Source organism: Lissotriton helveticus, chromosome 3_1 (assembly GCF_964261635.1).
Source record: "Lissotriton helveticus chromosome 3_1, aLisHel1.1, whole genome shotgun sequence".
NCBI classification, from domain to species: Eukaryota; Metazoa; Chordata; class Amphibia; order Caudata; family Salamandridae; genus Lissotriton; species Lissotriton helveticus.
In genome coordinates, this window is record NC_136061.1 from 403,946,336 (window position 1) to 403,970,978 (window position 24,643).

The following is a 24,643-nucleotide window of genomic DNA, read 5'->3' on the forward strand; positions in this document are numbered from 1 at the left end:
CCAACACCGTTTTTTAGCTCATTGCACCATCCCAGTTTCAGAACCTGGCTGTATGCAAATTAGTCTGTTCCTGTCCCAGTGCATGATGGGAACAGGGCAAACCAAACTACAAAAGCCAATTCTTACACTGGGAAGGAAACAAGCTTCCGGGGACCGGTTTCTGGCATTACAGCCGTCTTCGGCCCGGCTTGCTTGAATCCTGATGGTGCAATGAGCAAGGGACTCATGTCTGAGTATACCCTTCCACGCTTAGGGTGGACAAAAATATTTACAACAAGGGGTGGTGAGGGACAGAGTCTCTGAATTAAGCAGAATACTCTCACCCAGTCAAAAGATCAGGGCTAGATCCAACACCGTTTTTTAGCTCATTGCACCATCCCAGTTTCAGAACCTGGCTGTATGCAAATTAGTCTGTTCCTGTCCCAGTGCATGATGGGAACAGGGCAAACCAAACTACAAAAGCCAATTCTTACACTGGGAAGGAAACAAGCTTCCGGGGACCGGTTTCTGGCATTACAGCCGTCTTCGGCCCGGCTTGCTTGAATCCTGATGGTGCAATGAGCAAGGGACTCATGTCTGAGTATACCCTTCCACGCTTAGGGTGGACAAAAATATTTACAACAAGGGGTGGTGAGGGACAGAGTCTCTGAATTAAGCAGAATACTCTCACCCAGTCAAAAGATCAGGGCTAGATCCAACACCGTTTTTTAGCTCATTGCACCATCCCAGTTTCAGAACCTGGCTGTATGCAAATTAGTCTGTTCCTGTCCCAGTGCATGATGGGAACAGGGCAAACCAAACTACAAAAGCCAATTCTTACACTGGGAAGGAAACAAGCTTCCGGGGACCGGTTTCTGGCATTACAGCCGTCTTCGGCCCGGCTTGCTTGAATCCTGATGGTGCAATGAGCAAGGGACTCATGTCTGAGTATACCCTTCCACGCTTAGGGTGGACAAAAATATTTACAACAAGGGGTGGTGAGGGACAGAGTCTCTGAATTAAGCAGAATACTCTCACCCAGTCAAAAGATCAGGGCTAGATCCAACACCGTTTTTTAGCTCATTGCACCATCCCAGTTTCAGAACCTGGCTGTATGCAAATTAGTCTGTTCCTGTCCCAGTGCATGATGGGAACAGGGCAAACCAAACTACAAAAGCCAATTCTTACACTGGGAAGGAAACAAGCTTCCGGGGACCGGTTTCTGGCATTACAGCCGTCTTCGGCCCGGCTTGCTTGAATCCTGATGGTGCAATGAGCAAGGGACTCATGTCTGAGTATACCCTTCCACGCTTAGGGTGGACAAAAATATTTACAACAAGGGGTGGTGAGGGACAGAGTCTCTGAATTAAGCAGAATACTCTCACCCAGTCAAAAGATCAGGGCTAGATCCAACACCGTTTTTTAGCTCATTGCACCATCCCAGTTTCAGAACCTGGCTGTATGCAAATTAGTCTGTTCCTGTCCCAGTGCATGATGGGAACAGGGCAAACCAAACTACAAAAGCCAATTCTTACACTGGGAAGGAAACAAGCTTCCGGGGACCGGTTTCTGGCATTACAGCCGTCTTCGGCCCGGCTTGCTTGAATCCTGATGGTGCAATGAGCAAGGGACGGGGCTGTGGGGCATCAGTTTGAAGTCGGATTCAGTGCAGCTCGTCCGGAGCTTCGAGGGAACACGTCTTAGCTCGCCAAGCTGTTGGCCACGCCCCCCCAAAAACTGCACTTCTAAAGTTACTGTAGCCCAAATGGCCAGAAAACTGTTGTTAATGTACTCCAGACCAGCCTTGGAATAAGTCTAGCACCAAACATGGCCACACACAGGTACTGTAACACCCTCCCATAGAAAATAATGGAGACAGGAATGTAAAATAAAATCCCATAGAAAATATTGTTGAAATAAAGTAATTTATTTTAACATTAATATATATATATATATCACGTGATCCAGGTGATGCTTCGCCAACGTGTGTCAGGAATGTTTGCGGCCGAATATACTACATTCCGCTTCACCAGAAGCAGTAGTATATGTGGCTTTCCTTTATATTGTGAGGGGAAGCTGTTAGGTATAATTTTGTGTCTCACACCCAAGCTCCTGCTGCCACACTCAGTGGCCAAAGGAGACTATGAACTGTGAGAAGAGGTAAGTCATTTAATTATATTTATAATTTTCCTTTGTGAAGAGGCCACATTGTACTGTTCCTCTGTGCAAACTGCCTCTGTCTGTGCTTCCTGTGTCTGTGCTCTATTTTTAATTCCCCCAGCTTGCAGTGCTGCATGTGCAGCCAACTGGAACATTACCTGCCAACACCCAACCTACCAACAATTGAGACTGCTATTCAAGACACATTTTTTTCCTCAACTCCTAACTACTTGGCCATCAGTCAAAAAGCCAAGCTGTAGATCTTTTCCCAACATGCTCTCTTGTATAAAACAATCCTAGGTCCTTCCTCAAATTACCCGAAATCAATAAAGACCGAGCTCACCACTCAATAAAACACACCCTTCTACGATGTGGAACATTCTCTTCTAGGGTGTGTGAGCGACTGACACATACTCGCAGTTTGAGTTGTGTTCACTAGTAGTAACAGGATAACAAATGATAATGGTCTCTGCAAAATATTTAGATTTTAATATTGTTAAAATAAAATTTTATCAGCACAAGTAAAATTCAAAGTGGCTTAGCTCAGTAATAAGCCCTGTTTACAAGGAAAATGAACTGCCTTAAAACATTTTAGGAAAAAATCAAGACCACATTATTCAAAGCAGAATTAGAATATGCCTCCAAATGCCCTATATTTTATGAACAAAGACATTCTAACTGCAACAACATTGAAGAAAAGTATATTCATTGTTTATTGTGATGATAAATGTGAGGCTTTAATGTCAAATACTCAATGTATTAAGAGCTTTTGGATTGGTGTAAGAGGTTTAACACAGAGTAACATTTTAGTTGTTTTGAATATACTTTATACAGATGTGGTCCGTGTTCTATAATGAATGAAACTAGAACTTATTGAGCAGTCTGAGGATGTAGCACTGTTGGGGGATAAGGCACTGGCCATTCTGACCAGTGAGAGCAGTTGGCCCTTTTTAGCAGCGTGAGAAATTTACAATGAAACCGAGCAAGTCGGGTCCCCATGCTCTCAATCTGCACATCAAACATGAACTAAACATTGACAACCAAATCATGCAAAGGAAAGACTGTTTTTCTCTGCCTCAATGTTTCCTAATATTTAATTTTCCAATGTGGGCTCTTCTACACCCTATCTTTATAAGTCTCTTTCTTTCTTTATCTTTTTTAGTACTTGTATAGGTCTGTGAATGGGTATTTGAGTTGCTGTGTGGGTATGTGAGTGGGTGATGTCACTGTCATGTCATGATTGAAGTAATATGTCAGGTCATAAGCAGTGCATTATGGGGCATACGTTATAGTTAGCTCAGGTACTATTTTACTCAGGGCCGGTGTTGGTCGTAGTGGGCACCGGGAGTTTACCCGGTGGTCCGCCAGGTTGGGGGCCAGTTTTGGGCCGCTGTTTTTGTTACAGGGGGTTTGCAATATCGGCCCCCTGTAACAAAATCGGCCAAAGTCGGCACCCTGATTTTACTCCTTTCTTTGGAGTTGATTTTTTCATCCTTTCTGCCTCTCTGGAGCCATGTACTATTGATATATCTGTGCCATAGAGGCTTTCCTCTTCCCATCTCTATCCAGCTATCTCAAGGGGTTTCTTTCACTCTCTCCTAGGTTATCTAACAGTACCACTATAGCTTTCTCTCTCCCAAGGGCACTTTTCTACTCAACACAATCTAGCATCGCTGTATTTTTAATTCTCTGTGCAAAACATGTGTTGATGATGCTCGACACTAGCTTGTGCGTCAGTGCTCCTTATAAAATGCAAAATTCATATGCCGTCTCTCCATGGCTTATTTGCCCATTCTCCTTCATTCTCCTTGTTTGTCTCCTTCACTCTTTATGTGGCTCTATTTTAGCGCTTCTCTTGGTTTCTTGGATTCCCTATCATACTTTCTCTTTGGGGCTCTTTTTCAGCTTTTGTCATTATTTCTTTCTTCTGTGGCAATCATACATTTTCCAAAGCTCTAACCCCATTCCTTCTATCTATCTATCTATCTATCTATCTATCTATCTATCTATCTATCTATCTATCTATCTATCTATCTATCTATCTATCTATCTATCTATCTATCTATTCATTAAAAAAAGGTTACAGGGGTGTTATAGTTAGGAAATAGAATTAAAGAAACCTTAGAAATTAAGTGAAAAATCAAAGGCTAGAGGGACGTTATAGTTAGGCTCAAAGTACACTCATAAAAAACTATAGAAATTCAGCAGTTGTAGCTATCTGAGCTAACTATAACTTATGACCCCACAATGCACTACTTATGACCTCACATATTCATCACTCATGACATGATCAGTGACATCACAGATGACATCTCAAACTACATCCCTGATGACATCATCCAGTAAGTAAAATTTATTTTGTAAGAGTTTATGATTGTTATACATACATCATAAGCTACTACAAAAGTTTAATTAGTATACTTGGGGGTCGATTCCGATTCGGGAAAAAAAACGTCCGTACAATTTGTATCCGGAGCCCTCTCCGTACGAATCGTACCCGTCCGTCCGAGTCACGTAGTACGATCCGTATTCCGTGAATCCGTCTGAATCGTCGTGAACCGTATGTATTGCAAGGCTGAAACCGTGTACCGTACGACTCGTACACATGCCGTACGACTCGTACACATGCCGTACGACCCGACGAGTACGATCCTGACCGGGGTATGAGGACGCGAGTCGTACGGTCCACTTCAGGTAAGGGCGAGTCGTACGGAATAGCACACAAACACATACACACCGTACGGTCCGTACCCCCCATGATCGCAGGGGTACGTACCGTACCCCTGCGATCATATGGTGTATGAGCCGTACCCCATGTACAATGGGTGTACGAGCCGTACCCCATGTACGATGGGTGTACGAGCCGTACCCCATGTACGATGGCTGTACCCATTGTACATGGGGTACGGCTCGTACACCCTTCGTACATGGGGTACGGCTCGTACACCCATCGTACATGGGGTACGGCTCATACACCCCATGATCACAGGGGTATGGTGCGTACCCCTGCGATCATGGGGGGTACGCACCGTACCTGGGGGGGGCGTTGCGTACCTGTTTTGGCACGAACTCTGCTTTTACGGCTGTTTTCAGCTCCCGTAGAAAAAGGGTCGTACGGTGCGTACCCGACATGTATCGTACTTGCTGGGTCGTAAAAACCAGCCGCGAATCATACAGATGTCGCGTACAGCGGGTTCCGAGGGAGAATCGTACGGAGATTAGAGTCGTACGATCTCTGTACGACTCGTACGGAGTACGGCTCCTGGTACGAATCGTACTTCGTCGTACGTACGGGGGACGTTGCAGGGTACGATTCGTATGGGAAAAACGCTCCGAACGGCTATTCGGAGCGGTTTTTCCAAAATCGGAATCGGCCCCAAAGTGTACTACTAATGAGTGATACTACTTCTAACATGTATTATGTGAGTGACTAAGTGACTGTGTATATCTGTGTGTGAGTGGCTGTTTAAGTGTATAAGAGGGAGTGCAGGTAGCTGTGTTGATGAGTGAGTAACTGTATGAGTTGCTGTAGTGCTGAGGGAATAGGTGTGTCAGTGGCTGTATTGGCGAGTGAATGGCTGTATGAGTGACTGTATGAGTGGGTCAGTGGTTGTGTGAGTGACTAAGTGGTTTAGTGGGTGTCTAAATGGCTGTATGAGTGAGTGACTGGGTGCGTAAGTCTTTGTTGGTGAGTGAGTGGCTGTTTGAGTTTGGTTAAGTTAGTGATGTGTGAGTGGCTGTATTGGAGAGTGTGTGTCTGTGTGAATGGTTGTGTGGGTGAGTGAGCAGATGTTGGAGTCCTTGTATGAATGTGTGAATGGGTATGTACCTGGTTGTGTGGGTACGTGAGTGCTTGTATGAGTAAGTGAGTGTCTGTGTTGAGAACCTTTATGGGTGAGTGAGTGAGAGTGTGAGTGGCTGTATTGTTAAATAAGTGAGTGTCTGAGTGGCTGGGTGGGTGAGTGTGTGAGTGAGTGAGTGACTGGTTGTATAAGTATCTGTATGAGTGAGTGGTTTATGAGAGAGTGAGTGGGTTTGTGTGTGACTTTATGAGTGAAGGATTGTGAGTTCTTGTATAGGCCTGTGAATGGGTATTTGAGTTGCTGTGTGGGTATGTGAGTGGGTGATGTCACTGTCATGTCATGAGTGAAGTAATATGTCGGGTCATAAGCAGTGCATTGCGGGGCATAAGTTATAGTTAGCTCAGGTAACTAAAACTGCTAAATTTAAATGGTTTTGTACCTGTGAAATCTGAGCCTAATGATAATGTCCCTGTAACCTTTGATTTTTTTCTCTGAATATAAATATATATGTATATGTCTCACGTGGAAAGGTTCTACAAGGTTTCTCAATTTTGAGGTCTCATATTTACGCTGTCACTCTCTATCCCTGGATAATTATTTCACTTTCCTTTAGACTCCGGAATTCTTTACTAATCCTCCTTCACCTAAGGGCATCCATAACTTGTTTTTTCATAATGCTTTAATCTGAGTTTCTGCTGTTTCTAGGTAATTACTGTATGAATTAACCAACGTTTAAAAGAAGGAAGTCTGAGTTGACCTTGTTGATATTCAAACTAGTGAACAACAAATTGCAAATTATGTCTTTTCCTTCGATGTCTCTGTATCTTGTCTCTCAGTGAATGTTTTACTTCCCTTTTCCTGCAGCTATCTTTTTAACTTATGTCTGTCAATCACGTTTTCTTCTCCTCTTCCCAGGTCTCTCATTTCTCTGTGTCTCTCTCTCCACGCCCTTACTAACTTTTATTCTTTCCCTCTATCTCCGTTCATAAACACGCTCTTCCCTTTTTCCAATTTCACTTTCTCCTCTCTCTCTCTTTCTATATAGTCCTACGCTCTGCCTCTCCTCTCAACTCATTTTTCCTTTGACTTCTCACATCTGTTTCCCCTCAGATTGTTACACTTCCCAATCACATTTTCCTTTGTCTTTTTCCTGCTCTGACTGACCCCACATTTACAAGTTCATCTACAATTGTGTCTCTTTTATTTCTCTTTGAGAGTTCAACCTTTTACTGTGTATAGGTCTCACTTTGCACCTGAGAATAAAATTATAAAATAAAGTTGGAATCACGTACTGGCGTAGTATGTTACATACCTGCACGAGATGTACCACCTCACAGATTGTCAGCATTCATACTTAACACTGCATACAGGTTGTAACATCATAATGTAATCTGAAGAATATAAATTGCGACACAAAGTTAACAACTGCATGTTGTTCAAATAAAACTGACCGGAGCTTTTTGTGTGTGGGTTTTCGGCACTTAAGGAACCTTTATTCAGCACAAATGCTGCTCCCAAATGGATTGCTATAAATCTAAGCATATTTATAACATTCCCTTAATGAAACTTGACACCCAACAAAAACGGAGCAGAGACTGCCCCGCAGGAGAGGCTGTATGTATATACAACAAACTTTAATTTAATGCCATGTATGTGTATGTCTGTAGAACAAGAACAGAAGCCCTCATCTCGGTTTATTGTGCCAAATCACTTTGCCACCCTGAGAAGTGTTTATTTAGACTTTCCACCGCCATTTCATTTTTATAAGGTCCTCTAGATTTTAGTGGTGTATATATATTCCATTAAACAGTGGCGTAGCAAGGTCAGGTGGTAGCCGGTGCGGAACATTTCTTGTCACCCCCAAATTGACAAAATGGTAAAAATATGTGTTTAAAAAACATATTTTTGCCATTTTGTCACCCCCCCCAGTTAAGACACTTGTCACCCCCTGCTTGACAAATTGGCAAAAATATGTGTTTAAAAAACATACTTTTACCATTTTGACACCCCACTCAGTGATGACACCCGGGTCATCCCGACCCATCCCCCCATTCCCCCCCCTTTCTGCGCCTCTGCCACTAAAAGTTAGAAGACCTTAAAAAAACGGACTGGCGGTGGAAAGTCGAAATAAACACATCTCAGGAAGGCAAAGTGATTTGTCAGAATAAGGTGAGGGCTTCTGAGCTCGGAAGGAGCAATCTGTATTTAGGTGTAAAATCATCCTTAATGCAACATCAACAGGAATAGGTAGGCACTTTTAGTTGAAAAGGCTCATAGAGGATCCAAATTCACAGTTAGGTTGACATTTAATTGAAGAAACACCCAAAAAAAAATGCTTCAGTAAGATATGTAAAAGGTGTAAAGTGTTAAGTGTAAAAGGTGTGCATCAGTATGACATTGCATTCGAATAACAGCAGGATGAGTTGCAAAATCATCAGTGGTGGAACATCAGCATGAGTGCATAAAATGCTTAAAAGCACATATAATATTTAGATGTAAAGTTCTTTTTAGCTGCAAAATCCCTTAAGTAAGTGACAATGTTACTTTACGTTTTGAAGCTAAAATCACATTTATGAGACACATGGTGCAAAGCCAATAGGAGTGTAGAAGAGCTTTTAGGAGCACAGATAGTCCTTTATTACTGTGCTTGGATGCTTTGGTAGATTCCTTTATTACTGTGCTTGGATGCTTTGGTTTATCATCTGTGTAGAGTGGGAAGCAAGCATGCTGACACACCTCCTCTTGCCTAATCCAAAATGTGAATCCTTCCAGCAGTTGTTGAAGTGGTTGATCAGAGCAAACCAATGGCTGAAGGGCCTAACTCAAAGCCCTTCTCTGTTTATGTTTTTAGTGTTGAAGACATGAGCTCTAGAAGACAGTTAAAGTTGCCCTTAGCCAGATTTAAAAACAAGACTACACGATTGGTCTATAATTGGCTGGCTCATTTGAATGTATCTTAGATTGGAATAAAGTGTGGGGCAGCAAAAAAGGAGGCCGCTGGATACCAAATGATGCTCCCTGCCTTGTAGGACTCATTGCTCATTGCTATACAAGGTAATAAACAACATATGTCAGGTGCATAGAGAATAATGATACAGGGTCATCAGTAAGTAAATGATAAGGGATAGTTCAGGTGAAACTTGGGGAAAACCGAAGTAGGCAGGAACTAAGCTTAACAGTATGCATAAAACGACTGTGATTAGAACGCAAATGAAATCAATGGAAATGGAGAGGGGTACCACGTTGGTTAGACTTAAGCAAGGGTACTACGAAGAGGGGAAATAAAGAAGAGTAATAATTAGCCTCAAAGCAGAGAGGGCAAGGGCTGAATAATGGAAATTGGAGACACCCATCATGTGGGGGGAACAAGAAAAAGCTGGAGTAGTTTAGACTGTTGTGTCAGTGGCTGTACAAAAGAGAGGAGTCTGATCAAAGGGGAATAGAGATTTATTCGCCTCCATTCAACTGCAGCTGTTTGAGGAGCAAGTGCATATGGGGCAAAAACTGCCCATTAAAAAGGAAGCATGTTGGTCGTACATAGCATGGAAGATGCAGTAGTCCCAGGTCCTGTCTTCTTTTCAGTCGGTTTCTTCAGAACAATGATTCAGTTGCTCTTTGGCATATGTTATAACATTATTAATGAATTACCTATGACAGCTGTATTGGTGACACCTCCTTGTTGGAGGCAACGGTCTCAGTGATGGCAAAATTGGACAATGACCAAAGACACCAGGAGTCACACAAGCCAGTTGGTCTCTTAAATATAGATGTAAGATTTGCAGAATAGTTCTGGTGGCCAGGTTAGGAGCAATCCTTCCTTCCCTGGTTCCTCTGGACCAAGCAGGCTTTGTTCAGGATACTTTGATGTGTGATAGAAGTAAGGAAGCTCACAATTTGCTGGACACATTTGGAGCCCAATCCAACCAGTTGCATTTTAATAAGCAGCTAAAAACCTGGCTTTTTGCTGAATAACTTCGTCAAGCTTAGTGATCTGCTGTCTCTTGACTGTTTGTCGGATGTTCAACTGCTAGCCCTAAAACACCTTCTGGTAATTGTGCACTATACAAAACAAATGTACATTACATTTATAGACACACTTACCTTGTATGTATTTTGGTACTCGATATTTTGCCTGTTATATTCCGGTAGAACCATATTCTGGAGTGGATATTAAGGATTAATACCCCCCAAGATGCCATGCCCAACTTCACACAGCGAGATCTGCATGCTGATAATCAAAGACTCAATGAAGATAATTTTGCTGTGCTTGAGTACATGGAGGCTGAAATACTACATATACCCTAATGCAGTGCTTAATTGGTAAAAAATGAAGTGTCAGGGCATTTCTCGGAAGGCCACTGCAGCATGCAACACCCATACCCCGTCAGCGCTGCCAGCATAACACTTAACCATTGCACTCCTACAAGTGTGACAATTCAGACTATTTCTGGCCACACAAAGCTAAAATAATGTCATGAGAGGCTAGTATTATTCATTTTCAGTGTATAGACTTAATAAACAGGGCTGTTGTGCTCCTATCAAAATAAAAAAAAAGACATTGCCAGCATGTGGTGGACTGTCACTAGAGCCAGTGCTGACGATTAAGTGCCAGTGCTGAGCACCGGAAACCACCGGCACAAATTAAGCACTGCCCAAATGCTAACAAGGAAAATGAGCCCCCAATTGTCTTTTATAAATGAAGTCAGTTATAATTGTTATGTAATGGGCTTGTCACACTGTTGGCCCAGTGCCATTGCACCTGCTTCAGTAATTAGAGTAACTGCCTGACGAAGAGGGCAGTCTCCTCTGCACCATGTTGAAGATATTGGCCTCCATCTTGCCACATTCTCTGCTCTGCCATCTCTCTAAGACCTAAACTCAGATGTTTCCCCAGCGTCAATTTTTCCCTTTCTTGGGCCACTGGTCAAAGGCCCAAAACAACATTGGAACAGCAGTGGTGCGTTGGGTCATAACTTAAGCAAGGAAGGATATTAAAATCCTACTAATTGGGGTTTAGAAGGTGTCTCACACCCCTAGGCCCTTGTTACACTGCATCTGCTGCACAAATGATACTTCCTCCTCTACCTATTCCACTGGCTATCACTTCTAGTCCTGAGTCCCAAAGCAGGCTGTCTACCTCTTTGTGTAAAAAACAGGGGAAAAATGCACATCTCGCTCCTTGTTGCTTTGGACCTCTTCCCTGAACAGCAAGGGTCACTCGGGCCTTAATGGTAACAGCAAAATAGGGTTCCTACCAGTGCCGGATTGGCCATAGCGGGCACCAGGCATTTCGCCGGTGGGCCGGAAGGGTGAGGGCCTGTTTTGGACCGGTGGGGCTGGTTTTGTTACAGAGGGCTGGTTTTGCAGTGCTGTAAAATCGGCACCTTGTAACAAGAGTGCAGAAGCAGTGTTCCCACCAGGATCCAACCCACCCCCCCATTCTCCCGCGGCCGATCAAACGTAATTTCCAGGGCTGGTTTGCGATCCTAGCCAGGCCCTGGTTCCCACCCATCTTCTTGCTAGTAACACAGAATTTGGGTGCATTGGTCCCTCATAGCATTAACCCAGTGTCACTGCACCTGCCGAACTGATGCCATTGATAGTCATTTAAAAAAGAAAATCTCAGGGTTTCTCTAGAAACACAAGAGAGGGTCCCTGGATATCTGAATAAAGGGAGAGGAGGACAGGGAACAAACAAGGAACAAGGAACAAAAACATCAAACCTCTCCCTATCAATTGCTTAACTATTGGTGGTACATCCTAGATAAGACACAACATCATTGTCCCACAAACAAATATTCTTTTCATGTTTTATTTATCAAAAAGACTCATATATATATATATATATATATATATATATATATATATATATATACTAGCAGCCCGTCCCGACATTGTCCGGGTATGAATTGCTACCGGCCAGTAGTATATTGTTTTGTAGGATTTCGTTTTGATAGCATTTCTTATCTGTGACAGGCTTGTGAAACGCTCCGATTCACAGTGCACTGCTGATGCACTTAAGAGTGCGCGTTCAGTAGTGTGTGAACTCGAGTTTCCCTACTTTATTTTTCCTTGCAATATTATATAGCGCGAACTCGACAACATGGCTTGGGTCTTGGGGTACAGGGTATATTTATAGGGTTAAAATGGGTTAGTGTTTAAGGGTATTGGGGTATTTTAAGGAGTACGGGTGGGTTATGATTATGGGGTGCAGGGGTATTTAAAGGGAGCAGGGTGGACACCGGGAGCTGGAATGTACAGAACATGGGAAGAAAAAGCAATGAAATATTAGGCACAACGCTCGCTTTTTTTTTCCGTAATCCCGCGCCCCGCACACGCCCACACCCACGCCCCCAGCACACGCCCACAGCACACGATATGAGACATGGCATGAAGGGCGGAACGTACCACACGCCCCCAGCGTTTGTCACGCCACCAGCACACGCCCACAGCACAATGCAGACACGCCCACAAGGGACTACTTTGCTGGCACGGTTCTTTTACCTTTTAAATGTATATGGTGGGCGTCTGCATAGTCTATGTCCTTCTACTGCAACTGCCCTTTCCAACGTTGTTGTGATTGGTGCTGTGGTTCCTGAAATTACCCCCCTGAACCCTAAAATACCCCTGTACCCCAAAACCCAAACCTAGCCCTGAACCCTAAAAATACCCATGTACCCCAAAACCCAAACCTACCCCCGAACCCTAAAAATACCCATATACCCCAAAACCTAGCCCTGCACCCTAAAAATACCCCTGTACCCCAAAACCCATACCTATCCTTTAACCCTAAAACTACCCCTGTACCCCATAACCCAAAACTATATCTGAACCCTTAAAATACGCAAACACCCCAAAACATATACCTCAGTACCCCAAAACATATACCCCTATACCCATACTTACCTTATGCAAACATTAAAAAAAACATGCTTTTACCATTCATGCATTTACAGCGAATTTCTTTGTAAATGTATGCATGGTAAAAGCATATAAAATGTAATGCCATGCGTTATAATGGCATTGCGGAGTCATGGTACTTTCGTAATGAAAGTATGCGGAGTGATGGTATGCGGAAAGAAAGTTGCAGAATAATGGGTGTTTACCCTCCCCCGGTAAGTACATTGGTGGCACGGCGGCCCACATCTCCAGCAACATACTCATATTTTTTCACCACCGGTTTGAAAAATGCACAGGTCTCTCTCATTGATGGCCAGCACCGACATACACTTTTAGACACACCTCCCACCACAAGTTCTAGAATTGCGAACTTTAGAGCTGGGGAGCTACGTTCGAATCTCGGCATCAGCTCAACATCCTGTGATTCCAGGCAAATCGCTTTGTCTCCCCGTGCCTACCACAAATGAATGTGTTCTTCTGTAATGTAAATTGTGCTCATGCCATGTTGTCGAGTTCGCGCTATATAATATTGCAAGGAAAAATAAAGTAGGGAAACTCGAGTTCACACACTACTGAACGCGCACTCTTATGTGCATCAGCAATGCACTGTGAATCGGAGCGTTTCACAGGCCTGTCACAGATAAGAAATGCTATCAAAACGAAATCCTACAAAACAATTTACTACTGGCCGGTAGCAATTCATACCCGGACAACGCCGGGACGGGCTGCTAGTATATATATATATTTATATATATATATATATATTAAAAAGAGTCTTTTTGATAAATAAAACATGAAAAAAATATTTTATTGTGGGACAATGATGTTGTGTCTTATCTAGGATGTACCACCAATAGTTAAGCAATTGATAGGAAGAGGTATGATGTTTTTTTTGTTCCTCAAAACAGGCTTTCTCACCATGGTACTTGCTATCTGAAAGAAAGATAAATGTGTGCAATTGGTTAATCACCAAATGTAAAGGCTGCTTGCAACCGAGTACGGGCTTTTATTTATGGAGTTACTAGAAGCTTTATGGTGACAAAGATGTGTTCTTTTTGAGAGGTGATCTAGGGGTGTTAAGTTTTGAAAACCATCCTCTTCATGGGCTTATAAAAATGTTTGCACAAGGTACAGTGCATTACCTATTACTAAAAGGTATTCTCTGAAAGCACTTGTTTTATCTTAAAAACAAAATCATTTTGAGTAGCCTACTTTATACTTGGGACAGCAGGAAATATGCAATTTTGCGGCTGCAGAGTCTTCTACATAATTATGGATTTGCAGCATAATCCACCATCTGCTGTATAATCAGCAGATTTTAACAAGAAAATGTGTTTCTAGCTCAAAAGGATACAAAGTCACCTTTCTGTTGCTTATTGCTGTATCTGGGCGATAAACTGGTACTCATGAGGAATAATATTTTCCCAGACAGTGTTAGCATGTGTAAAACTGACAAAATAATGAAGTAATACCAATCCAAATAGAGCCACATTAAGGGCCAGATGTAGGTAGCCAAATACCGGTCGGCAACGGCCGAAAATAACGAATTTCGGCCGTTACCGACCGGTATTGGCCAATTGAGATGTAGGACATCAAATTCGGTAAATACCGAATCGGAGATTCCGATTTTTACCGTATCGGTAAGTTTTACCGAATTATTTGCTACATCCCATTTACCGAATCTAAAATACCGAATCGGTAAAATTCGGTATTTTACAATTGGTAAAATAGGATTACCTACATGTGGCCCTAAGCCTCATATTTAGCCTTTTATTAATGAATAATTTAGTCAGCCATGCTCCATAATTTAGTCCTACCATGCTACATAATTCCAGTGGCCATGCTGATACTGTGTGCAGTAACATTTTTAAATAATGACTTGCATATTTATAGTGCTTTGTGTTACAGTCCAGCACTTCATAGTGTTAAAAATGCTCAAGCCACTATTACGCACTGCGCCAACCAGGATGCAATTATCTATACTAATATAATAAAGAGAGAGCCCAAACCTTTGAGGCGGGTAATCTCAGGAGCCACAGCACCAATCACAACACCCAACACAGCGTTGGAAAGGGCACTTGTAGCAGAAGGACATAGACTATGCAGACGCCCACCATATACATCTAAAAGGTAAAAGAACCGTGCCAGCAAAGTAGTCCCTTGTGGGCGTGTCTGCGTTGTGCTGTGGGTGTGTGCTGGGGGCGTGACAAATGCTGGGGGCGTGTGGTACGTTCCACCCTTCATGCCATGTCTCATATCGTGTGCTGTGGGCGTGTGGTGGGGGCGTGGGCGCGGGCGTGTGTGGAGCGCGGGATTACGGAGAAAAAAAAGCGAGCGTTGTGCCCAATATTTCATTATTTTTTCTTCCCAGGTTCTGTACATTCCAGCTCCTGGTGTCCACCCTGCTCCCTTTAAATACCCCTGCACCCCATAATCATAACCCACCCTTACTCCTTAAAATACCCCAATACCCTTAAACACGAACCCATCGTAACCCTATAAATATACCCTGTACCCCAAAACCCAAACCTATCCCATAACCCTAAAAATACCCCTGTACCCCAAAACCCAAACCTAGCCCTGAACCCTATAAATACCACTGTAGCTCAAAACCCAAACCTACCCCTGAACCCTAAAAATACCCCTGTACCCCAAAACCCAAACCTAGCCCTGAACCCTTAAAATACCCCTGTACCCCAAAACCCAAACCTATCCCTGAACCCTAAAAATACCCCTATACCCCAAAACCTGAACCCTAAAACTACCCCTGTACCCCAAAATCCATACCTATCCCTTAACCCTAAAACTACCCCTGTACCCCATAACCCAAAACTATATCTGAACCCTTAAAATACGCAAACACCCCAAAACGTATACCTCAGTACCCCAAAACATATACCCCTATACCCATACTTACCTTATCCAAACATTTAAAAAAAACATGATTTTACAATTCATGCATTTACAACGAATTTCTTTGTAAATGTATGCATGGTAAAAGCATATAAAATGTAATACCATGCATTATAATGGCATTGCGGAGTCATGGTACTTTCGTAATGAAAGTATGCGGAGTGATGGTATGCGGAAAGAAAGTTGCAGAATAATGGGTGTTTACCCTCCCCCGGTAAGTACATTGGTGGCACGGCGGCCCACATCTCCAGCAACATACTCATATTTTTTCACCACCGGTTTGAAAAATGCACAGGTCTCTCTCATTGATGGCCAGCACCGACATACACTTTTAGACACACCTCCCACCACAAGTTCTAGAATTGCGAACTTTAGAGCTGGGGAGCTACGTTTGAATCTCGGCATCAGCTCAACATCCTGTGATTCCAGGCAAATCGCTTTGTCTCCCCGTGCCTACCACAAATGAATGTGTTCTTCTGTAATGTAAATTGTGCTCATGCCATGTTGTCGAGTTCGCGCTATATAATATTGCAAGGAAAAATAAAGTAGGGAAACTCGAGTTCACACACTACTGAACGCGCACTCTTAAGTGCATCAGCAGTGCACTGTGAATCGGAGCGTTTCACAGGCCTGTCACAGATAAGAAATGCTATCAAAACGAAATCCTACAAAACAATATACTACTGGCCGGTAGCAATTCATACCCGGACAACGTCGGGACGGGCTGCTAGTGTGGTTATACAATTAGGCATCTGCAGTGATCACATTAACCAATAGAGGTTTCACACATAAAAGAAATGTTCCCAATGATTACTTTATTTTTCATTTACAGTATGTGGATTATTTTATATGTAGATCACTAAAGGTAAACACAAATATTTACAGAACATTTTGTTCGTTTTAGCCACTTAGCAATGTCTTTGACCCCTCCACCAGGGAGCCAATAATCACCATTAATTTTTCTGCACTTCAACTGCTTGATTTCGACGAATACAGCCTAGAAACACTAAATAAAGAAAGTTGCGCTACCAGGCCGTTGTTATTTACAAATAGTTACAAAAACATTTGCGTCCCTGTGGGAACACAGCCATAGACCCCCAGAGGGAGGCGCGCCCTACAATTTGAAGACCTCTGATATAATTCACACTTTTCTCTTTGCAATTCAGATCACAGAGAAGAATGCGGATCCAGAAACAATGCTACTGTCCTACCTCAGGAAGAGGCGTATCCTTTGAGTTTAGATTATCTGTCTATCTATCTGTCTGTCTGTCTGGGTTGTATGACATTACAACACATGCCAAATTCCCCCATGCCGTTACAACGCAAATCTTTACCACGACTTGCTGTCCGGGGTTCGCTGGAAGTTGGAATAGTATAATTTACTATTTCAACTCCAGTGTGTGCAACAGTAGGGAAGGTGTTGGAGTGAAATCCAACACCTTCTACCCCCTGCAACAAGCCATTCGCGTTGTAACGACATGCGGGGTAATGGCATGCTTTGTACGCATGCGTTGTAATGTTTGTTTCCCGACTGTCTATCTATCTAGTGAGTATAGTGCCCTAATCTGACCAGGTGACAGATGGTAGTTATGTGGCACAGTGGTGTAACAATGGCCCCCACAGTGCTGGGGTCCTGAGCTCCAAGGAACCCCTCTGGCACTGTGCACGAGTGGCAGCGCTCCTGAGTGAGTCCGGAGCATGGAGGGCCCCTTATATGAACTTCACAGGAGCCCCCTCACATTTTCAATGATGTGACACTGGCATTTAGGACACTCTCACATGGATCTCCCATCACCTTAAAAAGATGGAAGGCACAATGAAGATCTGTGGGTGCAGTGCTCTTCTTCCACTGCTTCCTGAAGCACCTAAAGGGCATACAGTCAGGTCACCTGTGACATGGAACAGCTTGGTGGGAGTAGAATCGAGCTCCAGCTACACTGTACCTTCATTTTGCTTTAGGTTGAGTGTAAGCTGTACGCTCTTATCAGAATATTGATTTGTATGCTTTGGGTGTTTGCATTTGATCTGGAGTCTGTCTTCGAACATTCTAAGGTCAGTCAGAAGCTACATCTTGTCTGTGGTTTTATTACAGAATGCGGAGGTTGGATTGACTGAAAGCTGTGGTGAGGTGGTTGCGAGAGATTAAGCTTGCACTGAGACTGGAGGGAGTTGTACACCAAGTCTCCTGAGATGCCTTCATACAAAGTTGTCCTAGGTTGGGTTTTCATTTTGGAAACCTCCCCGGGATCTTTCTCAGACTAGATCATGAAAGGGTTCCGGAATTCGTTTGACTCAGATGTACGACCATTCAGTTTAGCGAGTCCCAAGTTGCGCAGAATTGCGACTCACAATTTGCAACTTGCTAAACTGAATGTACAACAGTTTCTCAGACACTGGTTGCGATTCCCAATGTGGTTGTAAGTTGCATGCCTCATCAATATTCATGAGGCAAGCACAATTTGCGACCCCATTGGGAATGGCTAGCACTCACAGGGATGGTGGCCTGCTGGGGTCAGCAGACCACCATGTCTGTGATTACTTTTTCAATAAAGCAATTTTTTTTAAATGCAGCCCTTTTTCATTGAAGGAAAACGGGATGTATTTGAAAAAGAAAAATGAAACTTTTCAGTTTCATTTTTTAAGGGCAGGCAGTGGTCCCTGCTCTTAAAAAATATTTTCGCACCCATTTACATAGGGGAAGGGGTCGCCTGGGGATCCCATCCCGTTTGTGAGTGGTTTACCACTTACTTGAAGTAGGTGGTAAACTGCAAGTGTTTTGCAACCGCAAATGCAGTCGCAAAACAACAGTACATTGGTGTTAGAGCCTCGATTAGGAAGGGACACCCTTGGCACAGCCCTTCCTAATAGTGAGTCGCAAACGCTATTTTTCGCGACTCAGGGTCTCGCAAAATAGCATTTGGACATATCACCACCGGTTTTTGCTGCGGCAAATGGGTTGATTTCCCTTTTGCAACCGCAAAAAAACGGTCGTACAGCTGGACCAAGGTCCCTAACCATGTTGAATTGTGGGGATTAACCAGGTATTTCGTTTTACTAAGCAAGGGTCCTACTCAAGTAATTCAAGAAATGAGATCGTGGTTCCAGTGTTAATTGCATCAAAGTCTTCTTGTCCACATTAATCGAGAGCATATATGGAGTACACGTAACTGGATGAGGGTGACCACCATTTATCCCTATTTGAAATCACATGTGCAAAACATGGGTGAACCAAAATTCAGCTTTCTTTGAAACTCAAAACTTTCCTCCAGTGGCAAGGAAGTGCATTTTGTTCTCTTTCCAGACTGCTAAAAAAAAAAATAGAGATTTCCACTCAGCCATCGGGTAACTCCAGTATCAAAAGAAGAGATGAGACCGCTTACAGCTTTAGCAACTCTACATATGATGTCCTAAATGGATATGGATACAGGACATATGAGGAAAGGCCTGGACCCCAGTAATGGGTGGCTATTTAGGACCTTTACAGGATAGAGTCAGTAAGCAGACTTCGCGACAGGGGTGCAGGTAAAAAGGCCTGGACCACTGAGCTGTAATCTGCAACGGCCGGGCCACCAGAAGGAGGGTGAAGTGACCACCTTCACTGGGATGAGATGCACCCTAAGTGTACCCCGTTTCAGACGTGCTTTGCTCTGCTGGTGAACATCTCTCATTCAAATGTGGAGAATCTCCAGTGGATTCACCGGTTGTCACATTTTTGCCTCTGTGACCTATCTCAGATTTGTCTTCCGTTTCAGGTCCGTTCAGTTAATATCTTATGTATGTCCCTCTATAAAAGCCTTAAATAAACTACAGAAAGTTTAATTCCTGGCTGTGCAGATTATTTTTGTTGTACACACCAAGGCCCATTTTAGTCTCGGCTGCCCTATACTTCAGCAATATGGCGACCTGACAGCCCTCTGAAAGTCCTCCAGAAAGTCAAACGCAATGCATCCTCAGCAGCACAAACTATGTATGAATTTGTGTCATTCTTAGGGGTGGAAGTCATTAAAACAAGATTGTGCGGTCACGATTCAGAGAAGTCAAAAACGCCAAACACCTCAAGAATACTGGCATGATACTGTTTTTCTATTAAAAGTGAAACTTAGAATCAGCAATGTGTGTTTGCAATATGTATTTGCTGTATTTTGTTATTACTATTATTATTATCGCTATTAGTATTATTATCATTATACTAAATGCAATAACATACTCATGTTTACAAACAGAGAAACATGCAGACAAATCATAGCAAGAAGTAGAAGATTGTGGTTAATGTACTTCATCTACACACTACAGCACCCATCAATGATTCTCTGTAGTGTGAACAAATGAAGCACATAATCTACAGAGTTTCAAAACATATTTGGATTTTTCTTTAACTACATACCTTAGTTCTCTTGACGGGGACCAAATATGGCTGTGGAGGAGGCGGCTGCGGAGCCTGCACCGTCATGGTATCAACATTCAATCCAGTGAGCAAGAAGATCCTGTATCCTTCTATCTTTACGGGCGAAGTGCTTATTGGACACAGCATTGTATTTTATTTCCAGGCAAAGAGTGGTGTACCTAGTCATTGCGCCCGCATTTGCCAAACTTACACACCTAACTGGAAGACCACTTCAGGTGCTCGACATGCAAATCAGTGTTCTTGGAATGCAAGACCATTACTGCCACAGTAAACATTTTGCTTAAAATGGTCTTTATTGACCTTCATTTCCTAGCCTAGCAGTCATTGCATTGATCTGCATGCGACTATGCCTGCTGAGATCCTTGGTTATTGAATTAAAGCAATCAATTTGGGTTTGTAAAACTGGTGTTTTAAGTGGCTCTCGTCTGTTACCAACCAATAAGATCTTTTTGCAATTGTGATGCTGAATCCTATTAATGGAAGGGATCCCAAGTCTAGGATTGTTGACTTCTCACTATAGGTAAATTTGTCTTTCTTGTGTTTGTCCATGTTGTGCTACGTTATGTTATCTCATAGATACTCGATAACGCTCATGTTCACCATTGGTTCTTTTGCACTGAAAATATGACCTGTGTGAAGAACTGAAGAAGAGGATAGTCACTCATCAGAGTTAATATCAACAATGACATAAGTAAATGATGGCAGCAACAATCAACAAGCATTTACAATGCAACGGTTTCGCCTTTGGAAAAGTTAGAGCTATTGGCATTGTAAATGACAATTTTTTTATTTATGTGTTCGTTTTGAAAACCGATAAATAAATGGCATTGTCATTTACAATGCCAATAGCTTAATCTCTCGCAAATGCCACACACACCCACACCCACAGAGAGCCCCCCCACACAGATCCCCTCCACACAGAGCCCCCCCCACACACACAGGGCCCCCCCACACACACCCACGGTGCACAGCAAGTGGCACACAACCTTCATTCTACCCAGAATCAGCAGCAAAGTACCAAGAGTGATGCACAACCCTTACTCAGGCCACCGCCGGCAGCATGGCACTCCCTGCTACCTACAACCCTCACCCTTGCCTTTCCTGGTAGGAGGGCACTGCAGGGTGCAATACAACAATCGCCCTGGGCATCATCCTCTACATTTAGAGCGCAAGTGAAATGTACCCCGCGCCCAGGCCCTTCATAGACCGAAAAAAAAGGAGAAACATTTCTCGGCGCTATATCCGGGCCAGCAGAGCAAGTGGCAAAAATGCCCTCAAAGCTTGGATATAACCCAGTCTCTCACAGCGAGCAATGGGTGATAGATAACACGTGACTCGTGGCCAACCCAACTTCCCTGACAGACAGCCAAAAGCAGAAATATCACTCGTTCAAGTATATTTGGCTGCTACCCCCCTCCCCCAACAAGAAACCATTCAGGAAAATCAGATGGCGAGTGGGACAAAAAAGTCAAAACCGATCTTTGCAGAGCACCTACCACGCCCGCAGCGGAGCCTCCTACAAACAGGCCTGTGGCAGGGGGAGCAGGAAGTGCACGGAGCCCGCCCCCTCATTGATGGCTGTTCCCTGGGGACATCCTGTTTTTGCGAGGGGCGGCAGGGGCATTGCTGTTCACCAAACACTATCTTTTAAGCGGGTGGGACGTTTGCTCACGATCACCGGAAATAAACGGTTATAAACACTAAGGGTGAGAAATTCCAACCCCAGACCAGCTATTAGAAACAAGGGAAATAAAACTAAACGAAGTAAAATAAGGCAACAGCACTGTGAAATAAACTTTCATTTGTTGAATATACGGCCAGCGTGGTTTAAATATGGTAACGTTCTATGCTGCGCAGACAGGGAGCTGACCATCGCATGAGAGTTAAATAATTGGTAAAAGGAATGCTGTAAGAGCAAATAATAAACAAGCTCCAGTTTCAGCGAACGTCTCCATCTCACAGCGCTACAGACCCCGGAGTTCAGAGACATCGAGGGAAGTGTTATTGCTGACAGTCCCCCTCAGAGAGTTCCATCTACAGGACTTCGCTTGCTAAGAATGAGCAGAGCGGTCGACAGGAGATGAGCAGTTCGGTCATGCGGGACCCGAGGAAACGTACCGAAGACCGGATCGCCTTCCACAGGAGAGGAGAGCTCGGTGATTGAGAGGTTCTGGACGCAGACATCGGATCGGGGAAGCAGGCGGCCTGTACGGGTTGGTTTCCCTGTCCCGACCCCACCCCGCCATCAGTGCGTGAACCAGGGAAGTGGATAACGCTGCAGGGCTCTCCTGCCTCTGATGCCGCCGGGCTCCCTCAGCTCACGGGAGCCCGGCAGAGCCCCGCCATGGTTGTTCTCCTGTCTCACGGGCTGCGGGGGGCGGGACTTCCGGCCGGCCGCGCAGGGTTTGGCCGGCCGGAAGAAACAGACAGCAAAAAAACGCCCAGCTGGAGCACGGAAGAAAACACGAAAACGGGTCCGCGTTGACGGACAGTTTCACCTCCCATGCCCCTCCTGGGGGCATACGGAGAGCGGGAGGGGGGGGGGTGCGGGAACGAACACACGGAGAGCGGGAGGGGGAGGGGGGGCGGGAACGAACACACGGAGAGCGGGAGGGGGAGGGGGGGCGGGAACGAACACACGGAGAGCGGGAGCGGGGGCAGGGGCGGGAACGAACACACGGAGAGCGGGAGGGGGGGGCAGGGGCGGGAATGGGCACTGGCAACAAATCACCTTCCATTGTGTTGGCTCGGAGTAGAGAGCCGGTCAGGTCTGCGTCCTCACATGGAAAGCCATCCAGCTGGTGTGAGGAAGGATGCTGCAGAAAGAAAAAAAAAATAAACACGCCCACCGCCCGATGACGAGCCAAAAAGGGTGGAGATGGAAAAAATCTCGGGAACGCCCCCGAATCTGGTCCGTGAATGACGGACAGATCTCTGTTCCAATGGCTAGCCTCCATTTATGGAGCTAGCCAATGGGACAGGGGGGCGTATTCCAGAGTCCTTACTGAAATCAAGAGTTTTCTCTGGAGGCGGAGCTTACGCTCCGTTCTCCAGGCGAAACCTAAAAACGAGAGTCACTGTATACTGTGGTGGTAACCCAGATGAAAATGAGTTTCAGCTGTTGGTGTCTATATTAGTCCTCGGGTATCTGAAACCTGAAGGCAGGCAGGAATTTGCATGGCAGCACATAGCAAGCATTGATCCATTGTTGTCTGTGCTATGAGAGTAGGAGATTGTACAGGTGGCGAGACACCATGGTTTTTTTTCTTGTGGGGGGAGGCACAATGAAATGATAAATGTTGGAAAGGCGTGCCAAGTATTTTCTTTTGTGGTGTAAAGAGACTGGGGTCTTGAGAAAAGTAAGGAATCTATGTTTTTTGGGGATGGAGAAGCACAAGGAAGTTGATGGAGAATACTTGCATATTAGATATTTATATCTGTGTTTGTTTCGACAAACAGGGACAAGGTGAAAGTGTCGCAGGAGATAGACAGGTATTTTATTTGTTTGGTTTTGAGGAGGGAGGTAGCAGAGAGAGTCCTCTACATATATATATACTATATGTAAATAAACCTGAAAAGTGTGTATTTAAGATGAAAATGTACCATTCCAATAAGAGCCACATTAAGCCTCATATTTTGCCATTTTGTGGCGAATAATTAGGTCAGCCGTGCTGCATAATAAATAAGGACTTGTATATTCACAGTGCTTTGTGTAACAGGCTAGGACTTCATAGTGTTATAAATGCACAAGCTACTATTACCGGCTGTGTTGTTTGGTGAAAAATGGTTGAATTTGCAATACTTATTTAACGCTGATATTTGAGTAATAAAAATCAAACTGTATTAAGAATCACTTATTACTAATAACTTGCTGCTAGGGTCATTCCCACCGTGGGTATTACCCATGTAGAGTGTGACAAAGCATTTTTTTCATTTCTACTGGCAACCATGCCTGATGCATTGATGTGAACACTGCTAATTAATCTTGCCTATGGTGACCACTAATGTAATCTTGTTTTATGTAGTTACCCTTACATTTCTAGTAATATTAGTAGCTCGAGAGGATTTTCATGGAACAGAAGTCGAGCTTATTACAGAAAAGGTTGGAGACCCCTGGTATTGGTCAAGTTCAATATTAGATTGTGGATAGCGATACTATCCACAATTAGGGGTGTCCCATCATGGGGTTTCAGGTATGTCAAAGACAACTTGAGCTGCATATTGCCTTAAGCCCCATGGTGTGAGGCTGCGAAGAATTCAGTCCCCACTGGAATTCATGTAGTTGTGACAACTGTGTTTGCTCTAGAAGTTTATAACTCATAGACCTAAAAGCTTATTAGTTGATATATTGACACAAAATTCAGATTGCCAGTGAATGTACCGTATGTTGTTAAATGCCCTCCCTTTAATCTCATAACATCCTGTGTGTTCACCTGAACGTACTCTACAGCCACAGTACCAAGGAACACAAAAATGGCCTAAT

General features: G+C 43.9%; 1 protein-coding gene across 2 annotated transcripts in view; it reads left to right on the forward strand.

Moving 5' to 3' along the window:
• Positions 1–24,643, forward strand: part of LOC144822536 (aldehyde oxidase-like) — a 578,143-nt gene that overhangs the window by 51,972 nt on the left and 501,528 nt on the right. For both annotated transcript variants that reach the window (XM_078680182.1, XM_078680181.1), the window contains exons 2-3: positions 16,922–16,979; positions 20,145–20,241. In XM_078680182.1, the coding sequence (XP_078536308.1) occupies positions 16,922–16,979; positions 20,145–20,241 (155 nt within the window). The remainder of the gene's footprint in view (positions 1–16,921; positions 16,980–20,144; positions 20,242–24,643) is intronic.